The 17,296-nt window shown below is 65.4% G+C and overlaps 1 protein-coding gene across 3 annotated transcripts in view; it reads right to left on the minus strand.

Moving 5' to 3' along the window:
* The window catches only part of LOC141970866 (ephrin-A2), a 74,785-nt gene that overhangs the window by 2,488 nt on the left and 55,001 nt on the right, over positions 1–17,296 (minus strand). For all 3 annotated transcript variants that reach the window (XM_074927792.1, XM_074927791.1, XM_074927793.1), the window contains 2 exons: positions 4,506–4,795; positions 550–615 (listed from right to left, as the gene is read on the minus strand). In XM_074927792.1, the coding sequence (XP_074783893.1) occupies positions 550–615; positions 4,506–4,795 (356 nt within the window). The remainder of the gene's footprint in view (positions 1–549; positions 616–4,505; positions 4,796–17,296) is intronic.

Below are 17,296 nucleotides of genomic sequence, written 5' to 3' on the forward strand. Positions count from 1 at the left end.
CCCGCCGCCCCCCAGCAGCACAAAGGTGGCTCTTCCTCTCCGCGAGGCGACGGCGTCATAAAATCCCGATATTATTAAAACAGTAAAAAATAATATCAGGAGAGATTTTTTTTTTTTTTTCCTCCCTATTATGCCCTAGTCCTGAACAAAACAGAATGATTTTTTACAGATGGTTTCATTATATTGGGTTTTATTTTAAAGCCGTGCAAATAAAAAAAAAAAAAAAAAAGAAAGACATCCTTTTAAATGGTGACATTTCGCAGGCACTCTTCCCCGGGGAGAGCTGCTGCCATTTGCTAATTACACGTTAACAGGAGAAGAAAATTATTAATTTGTTTTTTTAAATGGCTGAGTTATTTGATTCTGAAAAGTAGCCACTGCGCAGGGATTATTATTACTTTTTTTTTTTTTCCCCCCCCTATCTGAAACTCAAACTCAGCAGCTAATGTCCACGCTGCAGGGAGGGTCCCGGTGGGGCTGGGGGGACCTGGGCCACCCCGACCCCCTCCATGGCCCCCACTTGCCCAGCAGAGCCCCCCCCTCACTTACTTGTTGGTCGAACATAAACCTTCAGCTTCAGGCAGGGCCTGTCCACCGTGTTCGGGGGGGACGCGGCTGCGGAGAAGCAAAGGGGAGAGAAGAGGGGGGTGAGGGGGGGGCAGCGGCTCAGCCCCCACTGTGGGGACGCGGCAGAGCCCGGCTCGGGGCAGGGACCCCCCCCCGGGGTCACCTCGATGACACGCGGATCATGGGGCTGCTCCGCCACGGAGGGTCCCTGGGGTGTCACGAGGGGAGCTGGGGGGGGCCAGCACCCGCCTGCTCTGGGGATCCCCCCGTACCCGAGACAAGGGGGGGGACACATCCCGCAGGGAGCCAGGATGAGGGTGGGGGGACAGGGATGGGACGGAGCTGCCCCACAGCGTCCCCAGCCCTCGCCCACCCCGATCTGTGGAGGGAGGGGGGGCTGGGGCTGCCCCCCCCGCTCCAGGGGAGCCCAGTAAAGGGTCTCTGATGGTCCCAGTACAGCTGGAGATTCCTCTGGGGACAGGGGACGATGGCGCCGGTGGCTCCGGTCCCCGCGGCGCAGGGCAGAGAGGGCACAGGCAGGGCGCAGGCAGGGAGCAGGCAGGGAGCAGGCAGGGCGCAGGCAGGGAACAGGCAGGGAACAGGCAGGGCGCAGGCAGGGCGCAGGCAGGGAGCAGGCAGGGATCAGGCAGGAGCAGGCAGGGCGCAGGCAGGGTGCAGGCAGGGTGCAGGCAGGGCGCAGGCAGGGCGCAGGCAGGGAGCAGGCAGGGTGCAGGCAGGGCACAGGCAGGGGCAGGCAGGGAACAGGCAGGGAGCAGGCAGGGATCAGGCAGGAGCAGGCAGGGCGCAGGCAGGGTGCAGGCAGGGTGCAGGCAGGGCGCAGGCAGGGCGCAGGCAGGGAGCAGGCAGGGATCAGGCAGGAGCAGGCAGGGCGCAGGCAGGGTGCAGGCAGGGTGCAGGCAGGGCGCAGGCAGGGCGCAGGCAGGGAGCAGGCAGGGTGCAGGCAGGGCACAGGCAGGGGCAGGCAGGGAACAGGCAGGGGCAGGCAGGGAGCAGGCAGGGCGCAGGCAGGGAGCAGGCAGGGCACAGGCAGGGGCAGGCAGGGCACAGGCAGGGATCAGGCAGGAGCAGGCAGGGCGCAGGCAGGGTGCAGGCAGGGCGCAGGCAGGGCGCAGGCAGGGAGCAGGCAGGGTGCAGGCAGGGCACAGGCAGGGGCAGGCAGGGCGCAGGCAGGGAGCAGGCAGGGCGCAGGCAGGGAGCAGGCAGGGATCAGGCAGGAGCAGGCAGGAGCAGGCAGGGTGCAGGCAGGGCGCAGGCAGGGAGCAGGCAGGGCACAGGCAGGGAGCAGGCAGGGCACAGGCAGGGCGCAGGCAGGGAGCAGGCAGGGCGCAGGCAGGGCGCAGGCAGGGAGCAGGCAGGGTGCAGGCAGGGAGCAGGCAGGGCGCAGGCAGGGAGCAGGCAGGGATCAGGCAGGAGCAGGCAGCATGCAGGCAGGGCGCAGGCAGGGCGCAGGCAGGGCCGTGCCGCTCTCCCTCAACATGCAGAAGGAGAAAACCGGCACAGAATAAAAATAATGCTCACTGGGAGAGAGAAAGGGAGTAATTGCAATAATTATCCCGGTGAAAGTCCCCTCTCAATATGAGAAAATGTGATTTTTATATATATGTTTTTAAAGGAATTTAATTTTCTTTTCTTTTTTGAATTAAGGAAGAAGGGAGCATTACTCGTAAAAATGTTTAATTTCAGCTGGAAGGGGAAGGGGAGGGAAGGGGGATGCTGCTCGCTGGAGGCGGCAGCGAGGGGCCAGCCCTGCCCGGGCACACGCGGCCCCCTCCGGTGGCACTGGGCCACCCCGGTCGCCCTCCGGCGCGTAGGGAGGGACACGGCGGGGTCCGGGGAGTGACACGGGGGCCACCCCCTCCCACCCCGCGGGACCCAGTTGGTTTATTTTAACCAAATAAAGGCGCAGGGCGGCCGCGGAGGGGCCACCAGCCCGGTGGGGTCCCCGGCCCTGGCCCCCCTCTGCACCCCGGAGCCACACACCCACCTCGTGCCCCCCAGCACCCCCCGCGATGGGGCCACGCACCCCCGGGCCCCTCCACCGTCACCCCCAGCCCTCGCACCGGGGTCAGCGTCTCACCCACCCCCGGGCGCAGCCATTCTGGGGAGACACCGGCGACGCTGCCGAGCCTCCAGAATTTTGAAAAAAATTATTTTAATTTTTTTTTTTTTTCCTCCCCCTTCCCTTTTCCTTTCCTCCCCGGCACTACACCCCACGCGGGGAAGGGGAAGGTCACGCGAGCTGTGCCTGGTGCCGAGCCGAGCCGTGCCACGGCGAGCCACACCGTGGGCATCGGCGTCCACCGGCCGCAGCCCCAGGGCCAGCCCGTGCCCTTGACCCCGCGCCGGGCGCACGAACGCGTCCCCGTGCCGCCGAGGTTAATGGCATTCCAATTTGCGAGCTCGAGGAGGAGGTAATTTCTTTTCTTTCATGTCTGCTAAATACGGTTCCTCAAAGAGGCATAATTTCTAATGTTCCGCATGACATGAATTCTAACCGGTTTAGCAATGATCAGCTTCACCATTTACTTCTGTGTAATCTCTCCCTAACGACATTAAAAATAAAAAAAAATTAAAAAAAAATAAAATAAAACGGGGGGCGGGGGGGTGGGGGGGAGAGAGAGAGTTGTAGATGCAGTTATTTCGCGAGTGACATTTTACAGGGGGAGAGGGAGAGAGGGGAAAAAATGGTAATTTAATATAGATAAAAGGAACAAATTAAGTGGGCTGAAAACAGATGCTTTAGGAAAAAGGGGGAGAAATAATAAGGCAGATAAGGACGCCGGCTGGCTCCCGCACGAGACGAGAGGCGTCCCTGTCTCCCCGCGACACCGTCGAGTGCTCAGGGGTAGCAGTTGCTCTTTTTTTTTTTCCTTTTATTTTTTTATTTTTACCCTTTATTGATTGAAAGCCTCCCAGCGCCTGATCCGAGCCCCATCAGCTTGTTTTTCCGCGGCTCCGGCGCGGTCCCGAGGAAGCTGCCGCGGCTCCTGGGCCCCCCCCACTGCCCTGGCCCCCCAAAACAGCCCCGTGGCTCCCAGCTGGGGATTCACCGCCGGGCCGGATCCGTCCGTCCCGGGGCCTGCGCCGGCCGGAGCTTCCTTGTCTGCTGGGCAGGGAACGGGAGCGTGGCCCCGGGAGAGCACGGGAATACATGGGAGAACACGGGAGAACATGGGAGTACACGGGCGAACACGGAAATACACAAGAGAACATGGAAGAACATGGGAATACACGGGAGAACACGGGAGAACATGGGAATGCACAGGAGAACATGAGAATACAAAAGGGAACATGGGAATACACAGGAGAACATGGGAGTACACGGGCGAACACGGAAATAAATAAGAGAACATGGAAGAACATGGGAATACACGGGAGAACATGGGAAAACATGGGAGAACATGGGAATGCACAGGAGAACATGGGAGAACACAGGAATACACAGGAATACACGGGAGAACACAGGAATGGACGGGACTACACGGGAATACACAGAAATACATGGGAGAGCACGGGAATACACGGGAATGCCTGGGAACACGCAGGGATATCCGGGAGCGTGCAGGAGGGCACAGGAACACCCGGGAACACCCGGGATGCGCCGGGCCCTGCCCGGGGCTGGCAGGGCTGCGCCACCGCCCCAGTACGGCACCTTTACTGGTGCCCAGTGACGTTCCCGCGGGGACGAGACCGTGTCCCCGCCATCCCGCGGCCCTTGGGTCGCCCTCGTGGCCACCCCCTGCCCGTGGCCGTGACCCAGCCCCGGTGAAAGGTCCCGGCACCGAGCGTGCGCCGGCCGGGACCGGCTGGGTTTGGGGTCACCAACCTCTGGGTCCGCTCTGCGCCCTCGACGCGCTCGCCAGCCGCCCCCCCCGCGGGTCCCCTCCCCGCCAGCCCCCTCCTCGCCCCCCACTCACAGATGTAGTAGTACTCGTGGCCGGGTCTGAACTCGAAGCCCAGCGAAAAGGGGGTGAAGAGCTGGAATTTCTCCGAGAACTTGAGGGGCCCGTTGGGGGAGTCGGGCCGGTTGCACTCCCAGCGCTTGAAGCCGCGCTGCCGGTGGTCGCAGGACGCGTGTCCCTCGTAGTTGACCATGTAGAGGACGTAACGCTCCATCCGCTCGGGCAGCGGCTCCTCGTAGTGCGGGCAGTAGATGTCCAGGTAGTCGTTGATGCTCACCTCCACCGTGTAGTCCCCGCGGTGGAACCTGCGCCAGAGCCCGGCGTCAGCGGCACCGTCTGTCCCCAGCTCGCGCCGCGGGGACGCCGGCGGCCCCCTGCCCGCCCCAACACCTTGGTTCGACCACGACGCCGGCCCCGCTCCCCCCGCCTCGCCCTCCCAGGCACCCCACCCCACCCAGAGCCTCTTTGTTTTACGCCCGATAAACCGGCACCGCTTGGAGTCAAACCCCGCCGGCGTCGGGCCCGTGGCAGCGCCGCCAGCGCCGAGAGCCTGAGGGATCAGCAGCCCCAGAGAACTCCTGGCACACGCCGGCAGCTCCCGCCCGGCAGCCACAACCCCCCTGGGCAGCTCGGGGTGGCTCCTGTGACCCCCCATCCCCAAACTGCATCCCGGGGCCGGGGGGGGGCGGTGATGGCGCCTCGGCGCTGCCGGCACCGGCCAAACTCACCGGCTGCCCCCGGAGCCGTCCCGGCAGCTTGGCTTTCTGCCCCCCCCGCCACGTCCAGCGTGTTTTCTTTGCTAATTAATTAGAGGCTCCTGGGGGGTGGTTCTCCTGCCCCCCCCTCCCCTCCGCCTCAGAAAGATGGGGACCGGGGACACCCCACATCTCCAGGGCCGAGGAGCAGCTCCACGTGCAGCCCCACGGCTCAGCCCTGGGGGGGTCAGTGGCCGGGGGGGGTCAGAGCAGGCCTGGGTGGGATGGGGACGGTGGCCACGGCCCCTCCGGCCACCCCGAAGCAGCATCTTGGGGCTCCCCGACACCCCCTGCGCCCGCCCGAGCCTCCAGCAGCTGCGAGCAAGGCTGAGACTGGCTCAAGCTCATCACACGGGACAGCCCAAGCGTGTCTGTCCCCCCCCCGAGCACCCCCTGAGCAGGTGGGGATGGCGGCGGTGGCAGAGGGTGACCCAAAAGGGACCCAGCACCCCAAAAAGGGCAGGGGGGACCGAAAACAGGAGGCGGGGGGGGGGGGCTGGTCCTCCAGCGGGCGAGCGGCGCAGGCAGCCCCCGTCCAGCTCATTACCTGCTTCATCAGCACTCTGATCACACAGGGAAATGCACTAATTAAGGAGAAGGGTTTTTCTCTCTCTCCTTCTCTCTCCTTTCCCGAGTCAGTTGTGCCAACCCTGCCCCTGGCAAGGTAACATTGTAAAATGTAAAATTAATACAAAGGGCCGGGATTTACTGGGAAACAATTTTCAAACGCATAGAAAACAATAAAAAAAAAAAAATTAAAAAAAAAAAAATCCCTCTTCTCTCCGTCTTTTATTTTAAAAAAATTATTTATTTTAATGATCGTTATTAAAGCCCAAGCAAAGGCGATTCTAACGGCAGGGCCCGTGCTTATCTGGGGAATAATAATAATAATTATATTTTTTGCAAAAAAAAAAAAAAAAATCAACTAACTCCGAGGGCCTTTTCCGGACTGACAAATTGCTGAATTAAAGCTGATTAGCTCTGATAAATGGCACAGACGGAGCCGGGCGCTGGCGGGGGCTGCGAGGAGGGGTCACCCTGCACTGGGGGTGCGGTGGGTGCTGGGGAGCTGTGGGGACCCCCAGTGTGGTGCTCCCCAGCCTGTGGCTGGTCCAGGGACCCCCCCAAGCACACGAGAGCCCCCAGTGCCCCCCCGCCCGCTGCCCCTCGGCGTCCCCGTCCCACCACCCCCCAGCGCTTTCGGGGTCACAAGGCACAAGGTGGGTTTAAAGCAAAGAGCAGGTTTGGGGCGGGGGGGGGGATGTGGGGCGGGGGGGGTCCAGCCTTGGAGGCGCTCGCAGACCACCCCCCCTGCCAGCTGCTGGCATGAGGTGTTAGCCAACCCTGGGGGACACCCCCAGAGCCCAGGACGGGGCTGGGCCAGGCCACGGCCCCACGGCCCCCGCGGCACGGACAGACCCCGGCGGGATGGGACGGGCTGGGGACGTCCCCACCTGCCACCGCGGGACACCCTGGGGGGCACCGGGGCTGCCCGGCCCCCGCGGCTGGCGAGCGGGCAGGGGCCGGGGTGCTGCCACCCCCCGGACCAGGCGGCCCCGGCGCGGGGTGACTCTGTCCTGGCTTTTCCTTGCCGGCGAATCTTTCTCTGTGCCTCCGTTTCCCCCCGCTGATTCACCCCCTCCCATAATTATCACATCTCCCCCCATCAGATATTCCCTCCCGGCAGCTCTGCCCAGCGCCGCGACACGTGCGGCCCAAAGCGGCCACGGCACTGGCCACGGCCACCCTGGCACCGCGGGCAAAGCCCGGGCTCGGGGAGGAGGCAGCCGGCACCCCCGGCGCTGCCTCGGGGGGGGGGACGCAGGAATGGGGGGATGTGGGGAGATGGGGGCACCCCGCAGCCAGCGGAGCGGCCGGCACAGGGACAGGGGCTGCTGCGGGCTTGTTCCATCCCATCCCGGCCACCGGCCACCGCGGAGCTGCCACCGCTTCGTCCCGGCGGGCTTCGGCTTTACACCCCTCCGGCACCGCTGGGCCAACAACCGCCCCGCCAGCCCGGACCTGGGGTCACCGGGACGTGCCTGCGGGAACGGGGAGCTCCAGCGCCCGCCCCGAGCCGCCGTCCCCGGCGGCAACCGCTCGCAGCGACCCGGCCCGCAGCGCCGGCGCAGCAGCAGGCAGGGAGGACGCACCCAGTACACAGCACCCAAACCCCCCCCAAGCAGGCGGTGCCCGTGCAGAGCCCCCAGCACCCGCCGGAGGAGCGGGGCCCAGCTCGGCACGGAGCGGCCGGCGCTCGGACACGCTCAGGTAACCGAATTTGCTCACAGAGGCGCGTGGCGGAGGCTCACACCGCGCCAGCCCCGCGCGCACGCACGCACGGAGCCGTCTGTTAATTTGTTATCGTTTAAGTCATTCAGTTTGCAAAATGTCAACAGCATTTTAAAAACCCGCCACCTGGAAAGCGCGCTGTCGCCCCGCGCTGTACCCGCAGCGGGGCTGCCAGGCCGCGCTAATTAAAACGAGCGGGATTCGAACTGTCTCAACGAGGCACATCGCTAATATGTCTGCTTCAAAAATGGGAAAAATAAAATAGGCAAAATAAAATAAGAGAAAATAGAAAAGAGAAAAAATAAAACAGGAAAAATAAAACAGAAAAAAATAAAATTGGCCTTTCAGCGGGGAAGGGCGAGCGGCCGGGGCTGAGACTTGCCGGCAGCCCCTCTCCTGCTCCCCGTCCCCCCGGCGCTCCCGGTGCCTTTGCATGAGCCGCAGCTTTGTGACCGCAGCCGGGCCCCCGCCGGGAGCTGCCGCAGGTGCCAGGGCAGAGCCCTGGGCCCGGCCACTCCCCGCTCAGCTCTGGCACCCGCCGGCCACGGGCCGCCTGGGCTGGCACCGCCGCGGTCCCCGCACCCCCAGCTCGGCCACGCGCGTGGTTCTCTGCTCCCGGCGGGTGCCACCCTGGGGTGAGCGGGACAAGGAGCCCCGTCCCCAGCTCCACGGAGCCCTCGAGACGTGGGGACACCGGCGCAGGGCAAATCCCCGGCTCTTTGGGCCACCGGGAATCGCGGGAAGCGAGCGGAGAGCCCCCGCTGCGCCCCACCAGAAACGCCGATTCACGCCGTTTTCAAGCCAAATGAGCAAAATCTCGGCTCCTGTTCCCGTGCCTGGAAACGCGCAGCCCCGGCTCCCCCCGGCAGCAGGGACCCCACGTCCCCCTGCCACGGCCCGGGGGGGTCATTACGGGGTAACTACCGACCCCCCAGCAGCTCGCGCCGAACCGCTCGGGAAATAGAAACCCTGGGCGAGCTCCGGGGGATGCGCCGGGGCCGCAGCGTGGGGCTCAGCAACACCCCGAGCTGCGCCCGAGCGGCCCCTCGCCACGGGACAGCTCTGCGGGGAGAGGCTGGGGGCTCCCCCTGCGCCCCCTCAGCCCCCCCACGGTGCCGGGGAGCTCAGCTTGGACGGCGGGGTGGGTTGGCCCGGGGGGGTGGGAGCCCACCCCACGCACAGGGCTGGCAGCGGCTTCAGCCGCCTTGTCCTCGTGCCCTGTGGGCACACACAAATAGGATGAGGGGGTTAGTGGGGTGCTGGGGGGGCACCGCAGTATCGGGTGCAGTCAACGCCATGGTCAGGGTGATGCCAGGCCACGGGACGGGGCTGTCACCGTCACCGGGGCTGATGCCATCCCTGGGGCCAACGCCGCGGGCCGCCGCGGGCACCGGAGCCCGGCCGGCGGGCGCAGAGCTCGCCCAGCTCCGGAGGGGCTGAGGCGGGAGCTGCGTTTTTCCCTGACAGAGACGGATGGCGCAGCCTCCCCGCCTCACCCCGCCGGGATGTTCCACTTGACAATTGACTACTCGCAGCTTTCAGCTCTGTCAGCTCCCATTAAGGCTGGGATCCCGGCTAATTGGGTGCTTCATTAGGGGCATTCGTTACTGTTAGTGCTGCCTGACAGCCGGGCCTGCTCTGCCGGCAGGGCAGGGGACACGCAGGCTGCCCGGGGGGCTCACGGCCCCTCCGCGGCCCCTCACGCGCCGGGGTTCTGCCGCTGCCGTGGTGGAACCCCCCCAGGATGGCCCACGGCCCCGCCAGCCCACCCAGCCCGGGACGGCCGTGGCACCGCGGGGTGCCAGTGCCAGCACCCACCCCCCGGTGCTGCCCGGGCTCCGTCCCGCTCTGGTTTAACCGAGAACGTCGGCGGTGCTGCCACGTGCCGGAGCAGGAACCCACTGGAGGGAAATTTTCTGGAAGGAAATACTGGAGCCGGTGAAGCGGCTCCACCGCCCACCCCTCCTCCTGCGCCGCCGCAGCCCCCAAACCCTGCCCACGCCCTCGCGCCGCGCCCGGCGGCATCTCCATGCTGGGACCGTCCAAACTGTTCACCTCTCGGATATTCACCGTGGAGGGAAAATCCCTTCGGAGAGCCCGTCCTGCAAACCCCGGCCTCACCCTGAGCCCCCGGCCCCGACAAACCCTGCCCGTGCCCAAACCCCCGCGGCTCTGGGTGTCGCGGGACCCTGGCCCAGGTCCTGGTCCCCTCTACTGCAGCCAGGGCCTCAGTTTCCCCTCTCGGTAGCAGCTGCGTCCCCCCAAAACACCCAACCGAGGGCAGCGACCCAGCGCAGGAACAAAGGGTGTTTGTCTCTTGGTCTCGCTACACCCTGCAAGACCAGCCAGTGTCCCAAGGGTTAAATAATTCAGATTTTTCTTTCGTGAACAGCTTGAAAAGAGATATGATTGCGCTCGCTGAAATACGGGGGGGGGGGGGAGATATTATGGATGGAAAAGAGCTATTTAAGCTGAAGAACAGTGTTGGCACATAAACAAATGGGTATAAACCGGCCATGAATAAATTGAGGCTGGAAATTAGGAGGTTTGTAACCATCGGAGGAGCGAGGGGCAGGCGGGGGCTGGCGCAGCGGGGGCAGCAAGGCGGGGAGGGGGCTTGGGGCAGGGGGCTGCCGGTGCCGGGGTCCTGGGCGTGGGGGTCCCCCGGCTCCAAGGACACCCGTCCTTGCGGGGCCAGGCGCTGAGATACTTAAAATCTCCCTGACGCTTTCATCTCCTGAAATCTCCTTCATTCAGATAGTCACAGCGTGATCAGGAGTAATAAGCCTATTACAGAGCAAAATAAAACACAGCATCTCCTCCCCCCCCAACCCCCGAAAGCAGCCCCCAACCTCGCCCGCCGCCCTCTCGCTGTCTTTTAAACACAACCTGATGAAAATTCAGCTGCGGAGCGGCCAACGCCGGCCCCCCGCCAGCCTCCGCCGTGGTCCCCCCGCCCCGGGAAACCGGCAACCGGCACAAAGCGGCTCCTCGGCGCTGGGGGGGCAGCGGGGAAGGGCCCCCCCGGGAGGACGCGCCCGCCCGACCCCTTTCCGCAGCGCTACGGCTCCTTTCTCCGTTACTCCTGTTGCCCGGCTGGTCCCTGGCACGGCCGCAGCCGACGGGCGTCCCAGCAGGGGCGCTGGGGCTGGGCTCCCACCTGTCTCCCTCGGACCCAGCGCCGCGGAGCCCCGGGGCCCTGTGCCGGGAGCCCGACGGGGCCGTCGGCGGATTCTGGCCACGTGTTGGTCACCGTGTGCTGCCGACAGATTCGTTTTCTCCGCTCAGGAGCGGCCACGGCGCTGAGGGCAAAACCCACTCCAGGGCGCAGGAGGGGACGGGCACGGACGCTGGGTCCATGCGACGGTGGCTCAGCGGGGCCGGGCGTCCCCCCCGCCCCGTCCCACCGCCCCGCCACGAGGCTCAGTTTAACTGTGTCGGTAAAATGTTTTTGCATGAGCCGAGAGTGAGCGCGGCCACCTCGGCAGCGGCACCCGCAACCGTCGGGCTGCGCCGGAGGATCCCAACGCCCCAACCCAGCCCAGCCGGGAGATGATGCTCGGGGTTACGGCAGGAGCCGCCCGTCCTCGGCCTCATCCTCCGCGGCACCACGGAACCGAGGCGGTGCTGAGCCCCGTCCCGGCGGTTCTGAGCCCCGTCCCGGGGGCCGCGCGCGCTCCGGCAGCGTCCCCAGCGCCGGGGCAGAGCGGGGAAGCGCGGCGCGGGCTGCGGCTCGGGGAACGCCTGTAATGTGGCCCTGAGGGACCCGCCGTACACACATCACCTAAATTATTTAATTTCTCCAAACTGCTGCACCTTTATAAATCATTAAAAGCTCCTTTTGATCTGTGTTAATGAGGTTTCCTGAGTGTGGTGGTTGGAAACACACTCTGGCACCAGATAGTGTATCAGCTAATTAAAAAAATAAAGAAGGAGCAAGCGGGAGCGCGGCGGGGCAGGAGGGGGGACGGGAGGTGGCGCGGGGCGACGGGCACGAGGGGTCCCCACGACCCAGCCGGGCGGTGGAAGGACAGCGGGTGCTTCAGGGACCCCCATTATGCCCCTTCCCTTCCCTTCCCTTCCCTTCCCTTCCCTTCCCTTCCCTTCCCTTCCCTTCCCTTCCCTTCCCTTCCCTTCCCTTCCCTTCCCTTCCCTTCCCTTCCCTTCCCTTCCCTTCCCTTCCCTTCCCTTTTCCCTCTCCCCTCCCCTCCCCTCCCCTCCCCTCCCCTCCCCTCCCCTCCCCTCCCCTCCCCTCCCCTCCCCTCCCCTCCCCTCTCCTCTCCTCTCCTCTCCTCTCCTCTCCTCTCCTCTCCTCTCCTCTCCTCTCCTCTCCTCTCCTCTCCTCTCCTCTCCTCTCCTCTCCGCAGGGACAGCACCAGCACAATTACAAATTTGAATTTCCCGAACGTTTGAGCCCCGTGCCCGCCAGCTGCTGCTTCCCTGGGCTGGCTGGGCTGCGGGTGCCACCCTGTGGGCTGAGCCCCCATCGCCCGCAGCCCCCCACTCCCCCAGGGACCCTTTTTTTGCTCTGAGCCACGAACAACCTCTCCAGGGGCTTCCACCGGGGAGTGCCGGGAGCGCGTCGGTCCCGGCTGTGACCGCGTCCCCTGGACGTGCCGGCGCTGGTCAAACACGGGCAGGCCGGGGGTTGTCAGTCCTGATCACCGCCGCAGGGCGTGCGGGAGCCCCCCACGCCCCCGGGTCGGGGCAGGTGTGGAGAAAGGGACATGGGGACAGTTTTAGCTGGGGACGGCGGGGCTCATCGCGGAGGCTGAGAGCCCGGGGCTGTCCCTTTGCTTCGGCGAGTCCCCAGCCCGGCCGGGGCTCCGGGACCAGCAGCGGGCCGGGGCTGGCGGTGGGAGCTGACGGGTCTGGCGGAGCGGGTGTCAGCGTCACTTCGCCAGCCCTGACAGCTTTAATATCAATATTTATCTCAACTACAAAACTCCGAGCCCAGCTACATATTCAGCAGCTCGATTACAGTTATCTGGGCTGACGGTGACGGCTCCCGCGGACGGGAGGTTAGTTCGGGCTTAATGTCATCTGACAGCCCCGGCGCAGCCCCGGCCGGCAGCTGCGCACCGGGGACGGGGACAGGGACGGGGACGAGCAGCACCCCCCACCCCATCGCCTAAATCGGAGAGGCAGAACCGTGCTGGCGGTGGGATGTGCGACCAGCTCAGCATGGAGTGAGCCCCCCGAGCCCCCCAGCACCCGCTGTGCCGGCTCTGCCTGTCCCCATGAGCCTCCCCCAACACACATCAGGCTCCTCAGTCACCGGGGCCGACCCGGCATCAGCGTCCCCCGTCACCCCCGGCCGCAGCCGAGGCAGGATGCTCGGGTCGGTAAATCATTAACGGATCCCTCATTAGTGCGTTTCTCCACGTGGCATCTGAAGGGTGCAGACCCCGCTGGGGCAGGACCCCGAGAATCGGGTCTCTGTTATTTTTTCATCCTTAAAAATCTTGGCAACTATGGCCGCGACCCCCCTGCCCCGGCGCTGCTCGCTCCCCCGCGGGCACGGCGCCAGCTCCGCTGCGAACCCCGAACCTGCTCCTTCTAAAACCCGATTTTGTCCCAATTTTCAGGGGGGGGGCCGCAGAGGCCAGCGGCTCGCCCGCGCCGGCACCGCGCGTTCCGGTGAGCCGGAGCACGCGGCCGGGAGGACAAGCCGGCACACGCAGCCTCCCAGGCGGACGGGGAGAGCAGGGCATTGTGGGTAATGTATGCAAATTGCCATGCAGAACCGCCACTGGGCAACCGGCGAGCGCCTTCCCCAGCCCCGGCACCCCCCGAGCCGGTGGGGGCCAGCACCGGCGATGCCACTGGCCGAGGACCGGTGCTGGCCCCCCCGGGCTCGCTGCCTCGGTTCTGGATGTTTCCCTTTCCCACCTTTTAAATGACAGAAAATCCCACAGCAGCGATCAGACGCAGAGAGCAGAGGTAACCTCGTCCCGGCTCGGCCGCGCTCCCGCAGGAGACAACGGCTCCTGTTACCTGGGGCAACGGCGGGAAATTATGGCTGGCATCTAAATTGCCATCATTATGCTCCAGAGCCAACACTCCCCATTTACACTTTATTGTCATCTTTTGCTTTAGGGAGATGCTGAGGTATTAGAGGCCGGGGTGGCAGAGCGGGATGCGATGGGATGCGCAACGAGACAGACACGGAGATAAATGGGTGCCCCCGCAGCCGTTATTTCGGCCTGTTTGCACGTCTAGAAAAAGAGCAGCAACCCCCCGCTCCCCGAGCCGAGGGGAGGCTTAATAACAGGGAAGAAAACAAAATTTGTTTAAATGCAAGCGCCAGCCTGTCGAACCGCCGGCGGCAGAGCCGGTGCCTGGGCGCAGGCCACGTCGGAGACGTTTCCCACCAAACCGGTGCGGCAGACGCAGGTGAAGCCGCCGGCGGGCGGCGAGCGGCCTGAGGGCAGAACCCGCCCGGCGCCGCGCTCCGCTCGCCCTCCCCACGCCAGAATCCTCCAGGATCCGCGCGGCGGCTCCGGCTGCACCGGGCAAGTGATAAAGTGACGTGATGGAATCACGATTCGCGTGAACAAATCGCTGCTCACCCGGCACCGGGCCGGAACCCACCGCGGGGCCACCCCCAAGGGCGCCGCAAAGCAAAACTGCTCTTGATACTTGTAAGACCAAGTTTATTCGCCCCACGCACTTTTTTTGCAAAGTCACCCAAAGAAAATGAAAAGCCAAACTTGGGCACCGTCCCTCCCCCTGCGCCGCACGGAGTGGAACAGGGCCGGGGGGTCAGGAGAAGGGGGAGCTCTGAGGGGGAAGAAACATGGTCTTTCATGTATTTTCAAGGGAAAAAGGACAAAAGCAAGGGAGTTCTAAAAACGAGCAGCTTTTCAGGGAAGACCGGGGCTGCTTCGCCTCCCCGTGCCGGGCTCATTTCGCTGCACCCAGGATTGGGAACCTGCCGCGGGTTTCCCCGCCTGCCCTGGGGATCCCCCCCCGCCCCAGCGCCGCGGCACGGGGAACCTGGAGCGTGTGGCACCCCCCGCGTCCGGGACAAATCTGAGCTTTAACGCAAGGGCGGGTTAGGTGGGGGCCGGCCGCTCCGCGGCGGAGCCGGGCAGACGGATCCTGCTCCCGCCGTGCAGGCGCGGAGCAGACAGGTTTCTCCCTTCAGCTCCCGAGGTTACTCCTTGTCCGTGAAACCCCCAGGTGTCGACTGGAAATACGTATTTTTGGCACAAATCCGCCATTTCCCACGTGCCAGGGCCTACCCCAGGGGGACGGGCCCGCGCCTGGGCCAGACGAGGCCGGTTCTCGCAGCAGCGGCCCCTTTTCGGGGTGCTCTACCCTCGCCCCCAACCAAGGCTCCCCGGGTCCGTCAGCCTGCTGCAGCGCACCCCGCTCACCCCTCATTAGCATGGATGCTCGTTAGCCCAGCACTGAGACTGATCGATACTGCCGTTAACGGACTCCCCTGAATTAATGCATTTTAACCCGCCGGGCCTCAGGATATTGGTCATTCCTCCACTTAACGCCGCAGGAGGAATTTTTCCCTTTGCGCAGTAGCGGCTGGGGGGGGACGTGGGGTCAGTTTCTCCCGACCAGACACGTCCCCCCGCGACGCTGCCGAGGGGGAGCAGGACCCCGGCCCAGGGGCCCGGGAGAGGCGACCGTGCTGGGAGCCCCCTACGGCCGCGGGGCTTCGCCACCGGCCTTTGGCTTCGCCACCAGGTTTTGGCCTTTCCACCAGGTCCTGGTCAGCCCACGGTTGCCGGATGCTTCCACTCATCAGCCCAAGGGAAGGGGCAACCTCTGCCCCATGGCCGTGGGGCTTGGGGACCCCCGAGAGGGCTCTGGGGCCTCCGTCCCAGCATGGGGACCCCCAGGACCGGACCCCCCGGTGCCGCCCCGGCCCCCGCAGCTTGCCCAAGCTGGTCCATCGCCGCTGCCAGAGGTGACAGAGCCCAGGACCGCGGCCCCAGGCCCCTCGGGGACCCCGGTCAGCAGCCGCCGAGCTGTTCCCCCCACCCCTGGCACCCCAGAGCCCCCCTCCCCTGCTGCTCCCCGCCTGGCTCGCAGTGCCTCTGGCTAAACAGAGATCAGAAATGTTAGATCTTTCTTAACATCTCCTGCCAGCACTGTCAGTGGCCCTCTCCAGAGTACCAGGGCCCTCTGTTATGTAAACACAGCACATTCTCTGTCAAAGATTAAAAAAAAAAAAGGCTCATTTGCACATAAAAGCAGCCTCTGCACTAGTTACGGGCACTGTGGCATGTAAGGAAGGCTGTAGGTTAAACTCAATAATAAAGCGGGGGGGTGCAGAGGTCCCCGCTCCAGCTCGCCCTCCTGCAGCCCAGCCCTGGCCGCTCCTGGCCGGACTCTGTGGCCACTGAGCGGTGCCAGCCACGAGCCCACAGGCCAGGGCCTGGTGATGCACCGAGATCCGGAGGGGCAAGATGTGGGTAAATGGCCCCGATGCCCCTTGCTGCACCCTGGGACCCCCACCCTGACCTCCCCGTCCTGCTGCTCCTCTGGGCCCCCCTCGCACCAGCCACTCGCCCGTGGCACCCCCAGACCCTGCTGGGCCCGCAGCCGGGCACCGGCCCCATGTCCTCCGCTCGGGCCCGCGGGCTTTGGGGAGCCCCGCGGGTGCCTGGGGGGCTGCGGCCGCGAGCGGGGCTGAGCGCTGCCCTCGCGCCCCGGCACGGCCAGCGGCACCGCCGGGCTTGGCCACCAAGGAGCCATCGCTGGCTAACGGGGCACAAGGAGCCACTCGCCTCCGGAATCCTGAATGCAGCATCACCCCTCGCTGGCAGCCCTCGCGCGGGGTGGGGGTGCCTGGATGGCACTGGGGGGGCTCTCCGGCCGCGGCTGCCCCTTGCCCTCCCCGGGGAGCCCCCGCGCCCGCCCGGCTCCAGGGATGGCGGCAGCCGGCCGGCCGTGCAGCCGGGGTCGGCGCAAATTTAATCAGATCAGAAATTCATTGTCGGAGAGACGACGGCTGGAAAGTGTAACGGTAATTGCGTTAGCGCCGGCGGGCCCGCGGCCTCGCCACGCTGCTCCTGGAGAGCTGGGGGGGGCACGGCGGGATGGGCACGGCAACGGGAGCCCAAAGGGCCCCCCCCCCCCGGTCCCAGCAGGCAGGGAGGTGGGAGGGCTGCGGAGGGCGAGCGGGGCGCTGCGAGGGCAGGGGCCAGAGGGCGCGAGGGCAGAGCCGCCGCGGGAGGGGGGTTTGCGGCGGCGGCTGACGCGGAGTGAGCGGGGGGTGAGGCCCCCGGGCGCTGCGGGACACAGCTCGCCACAGCCTGGCATGTGTGTGCCCACCCACACCCGCGCCAGCCTGTGTGCACCCATCCGCACCCACCCTGCACACCCACCCTGCACACCCACCCTGCACACCCACCCTGCACACACTCGTCCCCTCGCACGCCCAGGCCCATGTCCCGCTCGTGTCCCTGGGGCCGTGCAGGTGCTCCCAGCCGCGTGCCAGCCCGTGCACGAGGCCACGCGTGCTCATACGTGCTCCGGCTGCTCACGCTGAGCGCCCTAATTAACACGTCTGGCCAAGCGGGCGGGCGCTGATAACGGGCGCGGGACGGGAGCCGCTGGGGGTTATCTGCCCGCGGCAGCCGGGACCCCCCGCCGCCCGCGCCGGCTCCGCGCCGCAGCCCGCTGGGACGGAGGGATCAAGGAGCCCGTTTGGGGGGCTCCCGCGGGGGGACGGGGTAAACAACCCCCGGGGCTGCCCTCGTTAGCACCGCCAAGGCCCGGCGCTCAGCAAGG

This window comes from Athene noctua, chromosome 27, assembly GCF_965140245.1.
Source record: "Athene noctua chromosome 27, bAthNoc1.hap1.1, whole genome shotgun sequence".
NCBI lineage: Eukaryota > Metazoa > Chordata > Aves > Strigiformes > Strigidae > Athene > Athene noctua.